This window comes from Galleria mellonella, unplaced genomic scaffold, assembly GCF_026898425.1.
Source record: "Galleria mellonella isolate WM207_F2 unplaced genomic scaffold, CSIRO_AGI_GalMel_v1 utg588, whole genome shotgun sequence".
In the NCBI taxonomy this organism is placed as follows: Eukaryota; Metazoa; Arthropoda; class Insecta; order Lepidoptera; family Pyralidae; genus Galleria; species Galleria mellonella.
Genome location: NW_026442124.1, coordinates 1332 through 16882, shown reverse-complemented (window position 1 = coordinate 16882; position 15551 = coordinate 1332). Strand labels below are relative to the sequence as shown.

The window sequence follows — 15551 nt, the reverse complement described above, 5'->3', positions numbered from 1 at the left end:
CAAGGCGACTGGCAGATAATAAACAGAATATAAATTTGAATTTGAGTAAAAGATGCCGTCTAAAATAATATAAGCAAAATTTTATTTTAATATATATTTAATATGTTAAACTATTAATTATAAAATTAAATTATATAAAGATTTTTTTTTTTAAATTAGATCAGTCTGTTTTAATTTGCCATGTTACTTTAGGATTTTGATAAATTGTATAAGCTTTTCTTATTGATCTGTGCAGATGAGGGTCGGTCTATTGGGTAATTAGTTGGACATTTTGACTTAAACTCGTGTGATTATTATGGATACTATTTGTTTTTATTATAAATAGTAGGTACTATGATATATTTAATAATACTCAATATTTTCCGTCATCTGCGCAGGTCTTACATATATTTTTTGAATTTATTATAATCCATGTTGTATAATCAAATAAATAATGTTGCACTCACAGTATGTGTATTGTAAGTATGTCTCATTTTTACTTATTTTAAATCAATAACAATAAGGTAGTCAGAACAAGTGAATAAACATATTTTACAATAGATTAACACATTATTTGTCATGCCATCATATGATCTTGTGCAAAATTGTGGTAAAAAGTTGTAGGGTGACTATGATAAAAAGGTTAATTTTATCCTCAGAGACATAATGATCAAGTAAAGTTTTTATTTTATCTATTTAATAATAAATGAAAGCTATATAATACAGAACTTTAGTATTCAAGAAACTGAACAACTTTCCCTAATTAGTGTCATGTAAAAATTACATATCACACTGATAAGATACCATTTTGTAATAACAAATTCATCCAAAACTAATAATAAGAAATTAATAAAATTATATTGTTATTTATTCTCATTATGTGCACGTAGAATAAAATTTTACATTGTTAGATGATTACTATATAATATTCTATAATTTTTTTTCTTAGTGTAATAACACACCATGTTATAATAAGAAAAAATATTATTAATGCTAATGAAGTAAGCTCTATTCAATTTGGTATTTCATTTGTATCTCTACAGATCAAATTCCAAATTTATTATTGTGTATTATGCATGACTACTACAGACAGTAATTTATTAAATTGACTGTATATTAGAATCTGAGCAAGACCTTGTTTACCGAAGTGGTGGTGGGAGGTATGCAGATCATCGATTGACAGTTTATGCAAGGGCGATGAATGCGGTGCGGTGTAGGGGGGTTAGCACATTTTAAGACTGTTAAACAGTTTTAGGCATAGTTTACTGTATATTTAAAATCTAATTGCACTCTATATATCCATATATACTCATGGATATCGTGACGATACTCGCATCTTTCACCTAATTCGCCGCCGATAATAAAAGATTGCGTCGCACACAAATCTACACTGAATCTCGTTCAAACGCAAACTAGCTAGTGTGCCTCTTCGTAAATAACACCAATATTTACGCAATTTTTCACTGTGCAATTCCAATCGTGTACAAATCGTTAATTGGTGATTTTGCACAGTTCAGTACAGCTTCAAACAGTTTAGAAGTTCATAGTGGGTATACACCTTCGTACGTAGGCCGGTAAGTAGATATGGCGAAGAGGCAGGGTGGTGGGTCGACGGGGTGGTGGGGTGGGTCAGTCGAGCCCCTGCTGCATGAGGGTGTGCAGGTCGCGGAAGGCGGCGCCGAGGCGGCCCTGCAGCGTCTGCCGCTTGAGCAGGAAGGCGCGCACGTCGAGCAGCAGGCGGTGGATCTGCGCGCACTTGGCGTAGCGCTCCTCGCGCGGGATGTCCACGCCCAGCGCCCGCACCGGCGCGCCCACGTTCGCGCGCACCACCGACGAGAAGTTGCGCACGATCAGCCGCAGCGCGTTGCAGCCGCACTGCATGTATCTGACACACACACATGGACTATTTCAATGACGACTAAGGTGCACGACGTTAATCATGAAAACTACAAAACCGAAATACGTACTAAAATACCAAATTGCTATTTTTTTTTCATCTACATAATTTCATCGTCTAAACATATATGTTATGTCGTAGAAACTTGTAATACCAATAGGGCCGCATACTGACTCTATTCATAATATAAAAACGGCTTTATATATTAGACTAAATTTAATCAACCGACTGTTCAATATAACAGGATTTGAACTCGCATTCACATTTATAAGCACATCTATATAGACTGTTTTCAATCACATCACAAAAGATTATATTATGGCAAATTCTCAACCTCTTTCGAATATCATCAACTGTGACTGCAAATTAGCAAATTACAACTAAATCGTTTAATACATACGATTCATATTTACTCTGCAATAGCTCGTATATTTTGGGCAGCATTAACAAACAGATGTCTAGATTCCATAATGATCTGAAAATGAAAAAAGAACTTGGGTAACTAAAAACTATTTTATTAAAAACTCAGGTATTTAAGTCTCTGCAATCCACTTTTATTGGTATTTACCTACCTATAAAAAGAACAACGAAAAAAAAAAAAACTATACAACATACGACACGCTTGATGGTAAGCGGTTACTATTATAGACATTACTATAACCGCTTCACATTTTTCGAAGAACCACAATTGATAGTCTCATAAGTAAAACTCAACAAGCTTTAGGTATACGCATGTCATACAAATACGATACGAATTATGAATATCTATTTACAACTAGTGATCCGCCCCGACATAGCACGGGCAGATAGATAAATTAGTGTTTAATATTAGTTTTAACAGACAATTTTTTAAACCCTTGGAACTACATTATTGTAATTATCCTAGAAATTACTTGCTGGTGATATAACTCTTTATAGATGAAAGAATTTTTAAAAGCTGTTGAGTAGTTTTTAAGTTTATCCATTTCAAACAAATAATCAAATTTCCCCTTAATAGTATAGACTGCACATGTAACTAACTATTATCAAATAAGTAATGTGCAAGATTTCACTTACGGTTTATGCGCCATCACGTTGAGAATGTCCAATATGACTGATGTGTCTTCTAATGCAATAATGGATTCCAAAGCAGTCTTTAAATTCTTATTTACTCGTACAGAATGAAAGATCTAAAAAAAGTTATCAAAATTTGAGATATTATAATTTTTATTGAAAAATATATAGATGAAATATAAGTGCAAATATTAAGTAAATATTAAGGCGACATCGGATTGATGTCACCGACATTACTTCAATACCATAAATTAATGTTAGTGTCCACGGGTATCGAATATTTTTCTGTATTTTTGCTTTTCGGTTCGTTTACCATCATGGGGCCGCGCTGCACACGTACGTACCTGCAGGGCTCGCTGGCGCGCGAGCAGCACGGCCATCATGGAGTCGTGGCCGCGCATCATGACGCCGAGCACCTCCTGGTCGCTGGGCGCGGCGGGCGGGGCGCGCGCCCCTCTCCGCAGCCCGCCCCCTGCACCACCCAGCCCCCGCTGCACATAAACAATATACACATTATTTCACAAAATATTCAAAATTATTTCCATATTTCAACCCGTGCTCTACGTAGAAAGTCGTTTTTCATATTGAGTCCCCTCTCTCTTCGCTAAGCAAGCAAACTCTTGTTTATCAGATAGTCTATCGGATTGTGGATCGGCTGCGTTACCGACTAAAAATGATGGGTTTGGGGAGACTTGTTTATTTAAATAGACAAATGTAATGTATGTAAAAAAATAATAAGAAGAAAATAAATTACACGTAAAGGGAAAACTTTGTGATAAGGATCCGCCGAGGGACCTTTATTTGATTTGATATAGCAGTCTTGATAGAGAAATAGGCCATAAGAGTCACCTTAGAAGTATGAAATAATTAGTGCTATTTCGAGACTGCCTGAAATCGATTTATGTGGTTAGTCTAACAGTATAACAGTATACTACAGTAGTAGACATATATAATTATAGTACAGGAGTAGACTCATACCGGTAAAAATTCTTCAAGATCTAAACCAACGGGTCTGTCAGTTGCAAATGGAATAAACTCTGGCTCTTGTTCCCTTTCTGGTTCTCGATTAACGCTATCTACTCTTCTTCTGAAAAAGTTAGAAAATATTTTAAAATGCGTAACCCTGCATTTCAGAATCCCTAAAAAACTAAAACAATAATGTTCCAATAGCTCAATTTAACAGATAACGATTAAGTGTAATGGCATTAAAAAAGGTTAAATAATTTGCCAATTGAAATATTTTTAAGGGACAAGAGTTCGTTTTGTGGTGTAACCGAGAATACATTCTGTGGATAACTGCGAAATGTGGTTTTAAATCCCATCAGATCGAACTATGGAAAGGTAAATATTTCAATCTACTATTTACATTTTATTTCAATAAACTGTACAAATTTATAAATAAAAGTAAGTTTCAGTAATTTACCTTGTATTGTCACTGGATGTTCTAGTAAATGAGAGAGACCTTTGGCCCAATGATGGGGGACCTAATGATATTTCACTGTTACTTTGACGGAGATTGCTGCTTGCTAAAACAAATATTAAAAATGTTAAAAGAATTTCTATATGTCAGTCATATGAATATGGTTATGGTAATAAATTTCTTAATTGTAATACAAAGTATAAATATTAAACTTACATAATTCTGTAGTAGATTTGGTTTCTTTATATGAATTATGTCGGTTAAGCGTGCCTGTTGAGTGAGGGCTCGCAACATAATCCCTCATAGCAGATATTTGCGTTGTTGCGAATGTGTTATCCTCTTTAGCACTGTCCATCACCCCTGAGGTTAAGCATTTTGGAAAGCAAACTTTAGATATCGAGATATTACTTAGTTATTATAATTATTCATGTCAGTAGGATTTCGTTAATAATAAGAATTTACGTTTAGTATGCATGTACTTGGGATATTATCTTGTTATAAATCACATATTGAAATTAAAATAAGCAAAGTTATTTTTTTTTTATATTAATATAGGCATACAATCCAATGTCGAATAATACGAGGTACTAGATGACTAAACAGTATTTTAATTTTGGCGCTATGTTAGCGCTTAATTTTAAAATTATCTTAATAATAAAAACATAATTGTTACAATTACAATTAAGGTGAAATATAACCGATGAAAGGTGGTTATAAGCATTATAATCTGGCTGCTAGTTATGACTATACTTACTTGTAAATATGTCTGTTTTCTTTTCTAATACTGTGTAATGTTCCTTTGTGGAAGTGGGTATGCGCGAATAGTGTTCCGAGCGCTGCCGCTGCGGCGGCGAGTGCGACGGCGGCGAGTGCGACGGCGACGGCGAGCGGGGCGCCGGTGGAGATGGACAGGCGCCGGCTGACGGCGGCCTCTCCTCCACCATCAGATCGCGTAGTGAACTACTTATACCTCGTTCCATTTGAACTCTCGATTCTTGCGCTGAAATCATGTGTGTTATCAACATGTAATATAAATCGTGCTAGATTAGTAATTAGCGAAGTTTCACTCGCCATATAATGTACATATATATCACTAATTCATAATAATGGTGTGGAATTATATCGAATTCTTGGTACGGTAATGAAACTCATATAGAAATATTTTTTCCAAAATGAGAAAATAATTAGATTCCCTTCTCTCTAAACCTGACTACTAGTAAACTTGGTGTATGTATCCTTCCTCTGAAAGTGACAATCTAATTAAATAATCTACATGCTTTTAGAATTAAGTCTACCATGTACCTATACTTAAATATACTAATGAATAGAATAAATAAATACATATCCCATCTGTTTTATACTAAATTACTAATACTATTCTAATCTTATGTTATCTATAGATTAATATTGAAGTCTTACTTGAAATAGAATAGTCTTCAGAAGACAAGCTGGTAGCTGGAGGAGGCGTACGGGTCACTGAAAATAAATATAAGTTGTTTCAGTTTGCAAATCTCCAATAGACTTATATTTTATTTTTGGGGACACTATCAGATCACATTTATACATATCTACTTACATGCTCTAGAAGGACGGAAAATTTCAGTGTAGTCATTAAAATTTGATATAACAGCACCTGAATCCTCGTCTGCTTCTGTCCCAGAAGTTGACTCTTCTGCTGTCTTTTCATCAAGAGGCGTTGATCTATGCAAAACTGTAATATAACAAATATACAATACAATGCCACAACACGAGGTCGTATGTTTTAATGTTTACAACTGTCTTAGAAAAGCGTTACCTTGTTTAGGAGGTTTTTCTTTAGAGAAACTTTTTCGTACACTATGACCCTTTTGGAACGGTGAGAGGTCCCTTACCACAATTGGTGTCACTGGAGGGGGCCCTCCAAATGGATATACTTTATTGAGATCGACAACTGATAATACTACGTAGGTCGAATGAAACGAGCCCGCTATCTAAAAATATTCAAGCAACATTCATTTATAAATACTTAACATTTACATAAAAAAAATATCCAATTTACTATTCAAATGTAATGGATCTTACGAGCTGTGTTTGTGCTACAGTGATGTCATGGATTTGGCCCCAATGACAGTGTACTGTGTCTAGTGTTCGTATAGGTTCCCATCCAACCACATGTAACCCATCATTTCCGCATCCTAAAAGTGTAGCTCCATCCTCACTGAACACCATATGTCTAAAAATATATTTTTATTTAATACTAGTTGGAAAAATATACGCATTATGACTCAAACGAATAGTGTATATATTATAAAGACGAAAGATATGATTTTTTTGTATGTTTGTTTGTTTGTAATGGATAGAATCTAAAACTTCTTAACTAATTTTAAAAATGCTTTCATCTAGATAAAGCTACATTATTAGTGTGTCCACAACATGGACCTCTTTTATATATTTCTTTTTATAATTATTTTTTTCTCCAATCTATAACTTTCTATTGTTCCTATGTTTCATTGACTATCTTACATTTCAATACACTACTGCCATTCACTGCTTGTTTTTCTCATGCATTTATACATGTATAATAATGTATATGTAATAAATGCAAAATATTAAAAATTTGCCTATTAAAGCTAGTTTGTACGAATTTGTCTTATTTATCTAACCGTGTGAAACCGGACTGGATCGCTAGTGATATATAATTTTATGACTTGGAAAATACACAAGAAGAAAGTTAAAATAAAGACTCTATTAAAAGGATTTCTTTAATCTTCTTATTCGTTATATATATATAAAAATTTATGTTTGTATATAATTATCTGTTACCACTAGATGGCACTGCAGCATATCACGTCAACGGTATATTCTACTGATTATCTTATAAATCGGTATACGAAAATATTTTAGTGCTTTGTTGTTCAGGTTGTTACCCACTTTGTTGTTACTTGTCACTAGATAACGCCACTGTACATAAATAAGCTATATATACAGTATGTTAATTAATGTAACGCAATTCTTAAAATCAGTGTGAGTATTCATTAGTAGGATCTAGAAATAAAAATATTTTTTTTCTTAGATTTTTTTTTTGTATTACTAAAAACTAAAAGAAAATTATTTTTTCGAGAAAAAGAACCACCTGTGTCTGTATCAAAGGCACACATAATAATGGATATGTAAATATCTTGGGCTTTGTATTGATAATTAAAATTATACCTATTGATGGCAGAATAGAATAAACATGTTAGTATCACATAAGACCAGCTATTTTGTTATCCAAGTGGCTATTATTATTCTGCTCTGCTATCATTGATATGCTATATGCTATTCTCAATATTTTTTTGGGATTTTGAAACTTATTATGAAATATTCTTTAAAATCGTCTCTTAAACTAAATACTCATATTTTAGAGATAAATATAGAAAGTATAGTTTCAAACTTTCTTGCCATTTTACAAGAAATTAAATGTATACTAAAAATATTTTACTTTATTATATATACTACATTTTAATATTTTATATATACTAAAACAGAATAAATAAAATAACCATTTAATAATGGTAACTGCAACCAGTTACAAAGATATGTGCCACATTTACCTGATTGATGTATTATCCTTTTCAAATTTGGACACTAATTGAAACTTTTCCATGTCCCAGAAATTAACAGTCTTGTCTGATCCACAACTGGCCAGGAGAAACTCATGAGGATGAAATTTTACGCATGTTACTGCTGCTGTATGTTCTATAAACTCCTGCAGTACTTTGCCAACTCGAACATCCCAAACTTTAACAAGCCCTATTGAATATATTATGATTTCAGTATCTGCTTAAAAAACATTGTTTATACTGTTTTATGGAGATCATGTTACTATTGACTATTGGACATATAGGTGGAACAAAAATATGGAGACCCAATATTTCCAGAAATACAGTGGGAAGACAAATGGAGATACTAACCATCTTCACATGCAGAGGCAATCCACTGTCCATCAGGACTAAACTGTAGACTGTTAACAGCAAGTCGATGACTGGAATATGTAACAATACAGCCTCGTTTTCTTGTGTCCCATAATTTTATGTTGCTATCACAAGAACCTGTTGTCAAATAATCCCCATATGGATGGAAATCCATACACTTTATTGCCCCTTTATGTCCAGTGAATGTTCTTAACAATTTAGCTGCTTCCAGATCCCAAATTTTTAAAGCACCAGTTTGTGAACCCGCACATACTAAGTCTTCAGAATGTCCGAAACAAACACATTCTACTGGAGTTGTGTGACCACTTAGACTCTAAAAAAGAAACAATTTTAATATTATTGGATATTAGTATAATATCTTCCCCATATTTAGATCTAGATTCCCTATATTACAGCGCAGGTATTTTATACTGATTATAAGCAATTAAGCATTACACTGTAATGTGGTATTTTGGACTGTCTTCAAAAAAAGTTTCCAATTTGGTCGTAAATTTTGTTATAACAGCATCTGATTTAGAAAATTCTTTTTTTTTTATTTGAAAAGAATATACATTTGGAATCAGTCTAGTAGCTCATTTACTTTTTTAAATCAAAATAATTGGTATTGCCACAATAGAAATCCATTTTTTTTTATGAAATGATTTCTTAAATTACATATGTAAATATTATATAATTTACATGTTTATTACAGATGATACCACAACTAAAACTTGCTTGCTTGATGCTTTTTTAAATTTGTACTATTATATCATCTATTACATTTGCTTACTACATTAATGTATCTTCAGATGGTTGTTAGTATAATCCCAGCACAATACAAATATTTATTATGAAGAAAGTTAATAATGTGAACTGTGATGTTTTTAACACATTGATTGTAACATATATGATATCCGAATGTATGAAATACAAAACACAAAGGGAAGTTTTGATACAGAAATATAGTCTCAATAGACAGGAAATTGGTTTATTTTCAAATATACTCGCATTTCAGAATGGGTTGTAAATACATGGCATTATAAATAAATCTTGCTAATATTATAAATATGAAAATGTGTTTGTTTGTTTCTGCTTGGTTACCTTAATGGTTCAAACAATCATCATAAGATTTGGTTTATACATAGTATTTGGGGGTGTAACTTTGATTTATTTCAGTTAACCAATGGGTTCCAGTCATATAGAGAAGTTGGGGGTAAAAATAAGTTATTTATAAAATACCTGAATTGCAGTTAGTATATGAAAGCTTATTAAATTTAATTAGATTGCTTACCATTAAGCAGCTCTGTCTGCCAATGGCCCATAAATTAACTTTTTTATCGTCACCTCCAGTCGCCAAGACTTGATTTGATTTGTGTCCCATTGCCAAGCAATTGACATTTGCTTTGTGGGCAACAAATTCTTCTGTAAAAACGAAAAAATAATTTTTAAACGTTCTTGCCTGATTACTACTGTACATTGTCTGAATTTTCAAAGTTAAATACATACGCAATTTCCATGATCTACGAATGGATTCCATTGCATTTATTAATTTAAGATACGTATAGCCATTCCAAGTGGAACTGTGTAACCTTGTATGGATTTGAATCAAGCACTAAATATGGTGAAAACTAGAAACCTATAAAATATTATAACTACGTAATTTCGAAAATAATTATAGCGTCTTATTTTATTAAGTACACATTTATTTTTTAGTAGAGAACATTGATATTTTAAATAATTTGTTTAAAGTTGCGATTATTATTTGATAATTTGGTTATGATTTTTGGGAAACTAAACTGTAAGTAGGTGTAAATGAGCGAATGAACGACAGACAACAACTGTCACTATTACTGACACAATGTCAGTGTCAATCACTTTCACTTATAGATAAAATAATAGCAGTAAATTATATGATTTACTGCTTTTACTTTCTTATATATTCTTTTATTTTCTTACGTTGCTATAATAAGAAAAAAAGAACGAAAGATACATTTACTTTTTTAATTCATGGTAGGTATATTAACTTGTGCAAAAAAATCATTTGAGTGCCAATATTTTCGTATTAGTTCTTGTTCTTTAAATGACTATTTTCAATCTGTGACATCATTTTCAATTATTCTTCTGTTAATTGTCATGTCACCAACATTCCTGCAGTTCATTCTTAAGATGTACCTATAAAAAAGTACTCTGTGCTAGGCCTGCCATAGTTAAAACACCGTTGTTGGAATGACGTTCTTCTATACAGCTATGTTACCAAATTGTGAAACCAATTTTAGTTATGGCTGAGCATGGCTATCTTAATTAGTAATCATGACAGTCAAAGTGATAGCACCGTTTCAAAAACAGCTATTATTAACAGTTTTTCTTTAAAATATTAATATAACTAATATGTGTATTGATAAATTACGTAATAATACATAAAAATCTATTAATTTGTATTCAGTGTGATTAACTTAGCTCAATTTTCAATTGATTTGAAACAATGAGTAAACAATAATTATAATTAATACAGTTAAATATAACTAAAGTTTGTATATATTATGTAGTTAATTAATTTCTATGCTGTATTATTAATTTTGATGAACTTATAAAATTAAGTAAAATTTATTAGTATTGTTTTTACCATGGTTTATATTATTTATTGATATAAACTGAAATAAATTATAAATAATGATAAGAATATAAATAGTACATAAGTATTATCATCGTAATTTTAAAATTATGGTTGAATAATTATTTATACTTTAAGTACGCGGTTTCCGGATAAAATGTTATCTTTTAAAATAGAAATAATTTTAGTCATATTATATGTAACTAAAATTATTTTTTATATAGTTATATGTTATTGTAAGAATATTATAATTATAAATAGAGCTATTAATCTTATTATTAATTATACTTTTAAATATTATAATACATATACATTCTTCAGAATTCTACAAATGAATACGTATTTTTTTTTTAGATGCTGTTTGACTTGCCATAATATTTATTTATTTATTTATTTAATAAGGTTCACATACAACTTTTACATTTTACATGCAACTTAATAACACAAAAAATAATTTTGCCTAATGTAAAAATCTTTTATACGCGAACACCACGTGCACTATTATAACATTTAATAAATCATTAACAATAACAGTAAGATTATCTGAATAATAATTATGAACTTATGTCTAAGATTTTCCGCAATAAGCTGTACTGCTGTTGGTGGGTCCAAAATTGATGTCAATTTGATCGCTGTGAGCATTCAGAATCCTACACAATCTGGGTACAGGCGAGTTGGCTCCTAACACTGTTCTTCTTAACGGAGGACATAAAGAGACATATTTCCAACTGTTGTTTAATGCACCAAAGAGTTTATATTACTCAACTGTTAAAACAATTACATTTAAAATTGTAGTAGAACACAATAGAATAACTAAACTATTTAGATAATAGTTTATATTATGAAATAGATAGGTTTTTTTTATGGCAACTATTGATATCGATATTTTGTACGGAGTTATTTTGATAGTCGTACAACACTATGGATATCCATTTTCTTAATTTTTTTTTACAATTTTCATTTTGTTACTTCGATAAAGTAACATACATTTTAATTCCTAGGTTCCGTTGATATAAAGCCTCTGCTAACTCTTATAACGTAGTGATTGCACTTACTCTGTGATTTGTTTTGTTTTGACCTTTGATCAAAATCAAAGTTTATTTACGTTTAATTTTTTTTATACCTAAATAAAATTTAAATAAATAAGGAACTAAGGACCTGTTAATAAAATGAAAATAATGTTTTACAGCTTGTGTCAACGGATGAATTTAATGAAACGTTTAGTTTTACAAAGTAGATTACTAAATTATAAACAGGGTCAAGAGCCAATTCCAAATATTAGAGAATATTTCTACTACATCGATCATCAAGGAATGGTAAGAGATCCTTTCACCTAGAAGTTTTATCGACCTCGGTTTATTTTTCATACCTTTAAGAATTTGAATCTAATATATCTAACATGCATTGAAAATTTAACATGCATTCAAAAATTTTATAAAAACAATATTCTTTTAAACTGAGAATACTACCATTGACCTTGTTTTTATTTTCTGTTATTAATCATGTTTGAGTTACTTTATACTTGTATTTAGAAATAGTTTTAAATTTTGCCCTAGGTACCTCTCTTTTTAGGCTTGAAAAACTAATCATTAGGATATAAAAATAAAAATATTTGCTATAGTTACACACCTGGCGTCAATTATGCTTATGTAAATGAGTATATTCTGGTTTTTAATACTTAATTCGAGTACAACTATGTACTTATCTATTTACATGTTATATCTCAGACAATTTTTTTTTTAAAGCAATTGTGTCCAAATAAAATTCAAGTATTGTTTTTTTCTAGTTATTTTTGGATGATTCAAAAATGAAAAATTTTACTTCATGTTACAAAGAAAAGAAATTTTTGGAATTTTTCTTCAAGAGAATTAAATTAAATACTACTGGAAGATATGAAGTGGAATTTCCATTCTTATCATTATGTGGAAGAGAACGGAATTATATACGATGTGATGATGTACCAATAGTTTATACTCACTTAATTAATAAAAATGAAATAGATTTTTTGACATATGGTTATGCTGGTGATTTATTAAAAACACCATTTATACCTGAAAAAATATACATGTTACCAAACACAGGCAGAGTCTATCATCCTGCAGATGATAAATATGGAGGAATTGGACTGATACGATCGAAACTTGCTATAGAACTCAGTAAACATTTTAGGTTTAACAATAGTGATGGTATATCACCAACACATTTTTATTGGAACAATAAAACTTATGAATTAGATAATAGTTGGTTTCAAGAAAATGTTGAAAAATTCAAGGTGAAAATAAGAACAAATCCTGATTAATATACTTATATTTAAAAATTTAAAGAAGATAATATTAGTTCAAGATATTTATATTACACATTAATCTATTATGTTATATTTATTTATTGAATGTGTTATTATAGGTACTGATTAAATATTATTATTTGTAAGAATAACAAATAAACTAGAATGTGATTGATGAAATTTGATGCCAAATTAAAGAGAAAATATAGACATGTTAACTTTTCACATTCTTTTGTTGTAATTTTATTTTATCACAGGTACCTCATATGGCAAATTAACTAAATAAAGTATGTTAGAGCAATATTGTTTATCATTTATGCTGTTTCCTCTTTAGAAAAAGGTTGGTATGATCCTGCTTGTACCCAAGATATTCCTTGTCCAAGTCCTTCATTTGGTTTTGGTGGTCTAAGCATAACATTTTTGGCAGTATCATGAACTTCTGGATCATATGGTTTAAAAGTTATGTAATGTTTATCATCAGTTGGTGGGTCATCATAAATATGATCAATACTTGATGCTACACACTCTTTCACCTTGTCTATAAATGATTTTCTATTAGTTTTGTACCTAAAAATATATTTTTTTTATAATTATCATATATATTGAATATAAAGAAGAACTTATGTGTAAAGAAAAAAACAATTTTATGCACTGGAAAAGGGGCCCAGTGATCTGATAAAAAAGGTACAGATATATAATCATCACAGTTATTTCACGAAAATGAAATACATCATAAGCTAAATTTTACCCCAATTTATTAAGTTTCATTACTAGTGAGTCCTGTTATATACAGAGTTGCATGGATATTATCTCACAGTATTGTGTTCCTGCCACTACAGTCTGCTTGATTGTTGCATCTTTGATTCAGTTGATTTTATTGCAGAATAACATCTTAGTTCTCAGGAATAGAAAAACTAGTAGAGTACCATAAGCAATATAGTGTGTTCTTCATATTCCAGTAACTTTTGTTTATAAGTGACAGTTATCACTATTATATTAATCCCATCCAATATTTTTGAGCAAATTAACAAATATCTTATAGTATAAAACTAAAGCAGCAAAATTTTATTAATATTATAAATTGTGGTTAACTAACATATCTTGATCATTTAAAGCTGTGTTTAAAATAATATTAAATAAATGATAATGTGATTCAACTTACGATACTGAAGCCTCTACATTAGCTGGGGCTTTAATGTTTAAATTATGAAATATCCAGTGTATGTATTTTAAAAGTTGCCAAATATGATTACGTTTTCGATCCCATTGTGGAAATACTTCATTTAAATGTAGAACTCCTGTATTAGGCTCTACGGCTGGATGATATAGGTTTGATACAAATGTTATAGCCTGTAAATGCATATTGATATTAGAGAATACAATAGGTATATAAAATTAAATACCAGACATTATTTTTTATACTAACAGGAACATCATCATCTGGAAACTTATCTGGTAATGTCAGAGTAAATCTAAAAATACCGCCTTCATAATAGCCAGCTCTAATAAAAATTACACCATACCATACTGAAAATATAAAAAGATGTAATCAAGGGCCTAATTAAAAATAAATATAATAGAAAAATACCAAATAACTCTGGAAAATATTACTTACAGAATGAGTTTTCATATGATGGTATAACATAAACGCCTTGTAAGTTTTCAGTTTGCAACATTCGACTGAAATTAATTAATAGTTATTTTTAATCAAAAAATTACTATAAAAACATCTGTTTACTACATTTATAATTATACATGTAGTAAAGTGAGACGTATAAATATTCATAAAGATCTCAATTACAAGTTAAACAATACCATAAAAATCACATACTATTCTGCCATTATAATGTATTCTTGGTGAAACATAGAATATAACTCTCTTATTTCTTTATTATTACTATTTGTTTCGTCACTCATTTTCAATTAATTTTATTCTATCAGTAATTAATAACAATATACTTCAAAATAAGGAAGAAACACTGAATTATTATCTTATTAGTATATCCATTTTAAATTCCTTGTTGCTGTAATGTTAAATAAACAGATTAAAGAGATTTAGGTATGAAAAAACAGTGAAGAAATAAAAAAATAATAATAAATATATAAAAAAGAAAGTGCAAACGATGGATAGATATCAGAGTATATAAAAACAAAGGTAAAAGAGATCGCACTTCATATAAGTCACGTAAACCGACTTGGTGAGGAATATTTTGCCAAACTAATCAAAATCCTCCTTTTTTTCGTTATGTTGGCTAGCTTGATGTTCAAAATGGAAACAAATAGGGTTATAATGATACAATAGTTATATTTTTTTTTTTCGATATTAATAAAATGTAAATATTTCTTACCGGAACGCGAATCGTGTGATAAAAGAA

At 30.3% G+C, this 15551-nt stretch overlaps 3 protein-coding genes across 6 annotated transcripts; 1 reads left to right on the top strand and 2 right to left on the bottom strand.

Annotated features, from left to right (window-relative positions):
- Positions 1–60: 60 nt before the first annotated feature.
- LOC113516610 (katanin p80 WD40 repeat-containing subunit B1) lies at positions 61–10073 on the bottom strand. 2 transcript variants are annotated; one of them, XM_026901037.3, is made up of 16 exons: positions 9788–10073; positions 9573–9703; positions 8282–8615; positions 7922–8120; positions 6411–6561; positions 6145–6319; positions 5983–6060; positions 5769–5825; positions 5104–5349; positions 4566–4709; positions 4353–4455; positions 3908–4016; positions 3274–3420; positions 2933–3045; positions 2277–2351; positions 61–1864 (listed from the first exon to the last, which is right to left on the bottom strand). In XM_026901037.3, the coding sequence occupies exons 1-16, from the start codon at positions 9816–9818 to the stop codon at positions 1609–1611; spliced, it is 2349 nt and encodes a 782-aa protein (XP_026756838.2). In that variant the 5' UTR covers positions 9819–10073; the 3' UTR covers positions 61–1608. The 2 variants fall into 2 exon arrangements, with proteins under 2 accessions (XP_026756838.2, XP_026756837.2); XM_026901036.3 differs by having other exon boundaries at positions 5926–6060; positions 9788–10072.
- A 1381-nt stretch (positions 10074–11454) lies between these two features.
- LOC113516612 (UPF0598 protein CG30010) lies at positions 11455–13477 on the top strand. 2 transcript variants are annotated; one of them, XM_052899570.1, is made up of 3 exons: positions 11455–11997; positions 12082–12208; positions 12679–13477. In XM_052899570.1, the coding sequence occupies exons 2-3, from the start codon at positions 12095–12097 to the stop codon at positions 13189–13191; spliced, it is 627 nt and encodes a 208-aa protein (XP_052755530.1). In that variant the 5' UTR covers positions 11455–11997; positions 12082–12094; the 3' UTR covers positions 13192–13477. The 2 variants fall into 2 exon arrangements, with proteins under 2 accessions (XP_052755530.1, XP_026756842.2); XM_026901041.3 differs by having other exon boundaries at positions 11460–12208.
- LOC113516611 (protein crossbronx homolog) lies at positions 13184–15328 on the bottom strand. 2 transcript variants are annotated; one of them, XM_026901040.3, is made up of 5 exons: positions 14992–15328; positions 14792–14856; positions 14603–14703; positions 14339–14526; positions 13184–13743 (listed from the first exon to the last, which is right to left on the bottom strand). In XM_026901040.3, the coding sequence occupies exons 2-5, from the start codon at positions 14850–14852 to the stop codon at positions 13491–13493; spliced, it is 603 nt and encodes a 200-aa protein (XP_026756841.1). In that variant the 5' UTR covers positions 14853–14856; positions 14992–15328; the 3' UTR covers positions 13184–13490. The 2 variants fall into 2 exon arrangements, with proteins under 2 accessions (XP_026756841.1, XP_052755529.1); XM_052899569.1 differs by having other exon boundaries at positions 15008–15327.
- Positions 15329–15551: the final 223 nt, after the last annotated feature.

Coding starts and splice junctions, on each gene's coding strand:
- LOC113516610 (XM_026901036.3), bottom strand. CDS start 9,818: ATGGAATCCATTCGTAGATCATGGAAATTGC. Junction 8,121..8,281: donor TGCCTCTGCATGTGAAGATG/GTTAGTATCTCC, acceptor TATATTCAATAG/GGCTTGTTAAAGTTTGGGAT. Junction 4,710..5,103: donor GAAAACAGACATATTTACAA/GTAAGTATAGTC, acceptor GCTTAACCTCAG/GGGTGATGGACAGTGCTAAA.
- LOC113516612 (XM_026901041.3), top strand. CDS start 12,062: ATGAAAATAATGTTTTACAGCTTGTGTCAACGGATGAATTTAATGAAA. Junction 12,209..12,678: donor ACATCGATCATCAAGGAATG/GTAAGAGATCCT, acceptor GTTTTTTTCTAG/TTATTTTTGGATGATTCAAA.
- LOC113516611 (XM_052899569.1), bottom strand. CDS start 15,093: ATGAGTGACGAAACAAATAGTAATAATAAAGAAATAAGAGAGTTATAT. Junction 14,857..15,007: donor TACATTATAATGGCAGAATA/GTATGTGATTTT, acceptor AATTAATTTCAG/TCGAATGTTGCAAACTGAAA. Junction 13,744..14,338: donor AATGTAGAGGCTTCAGTATC/GTAAGTTGAATC, acceptor ATATATTTTTAG/GTACAAAACTAATAGAAAAT.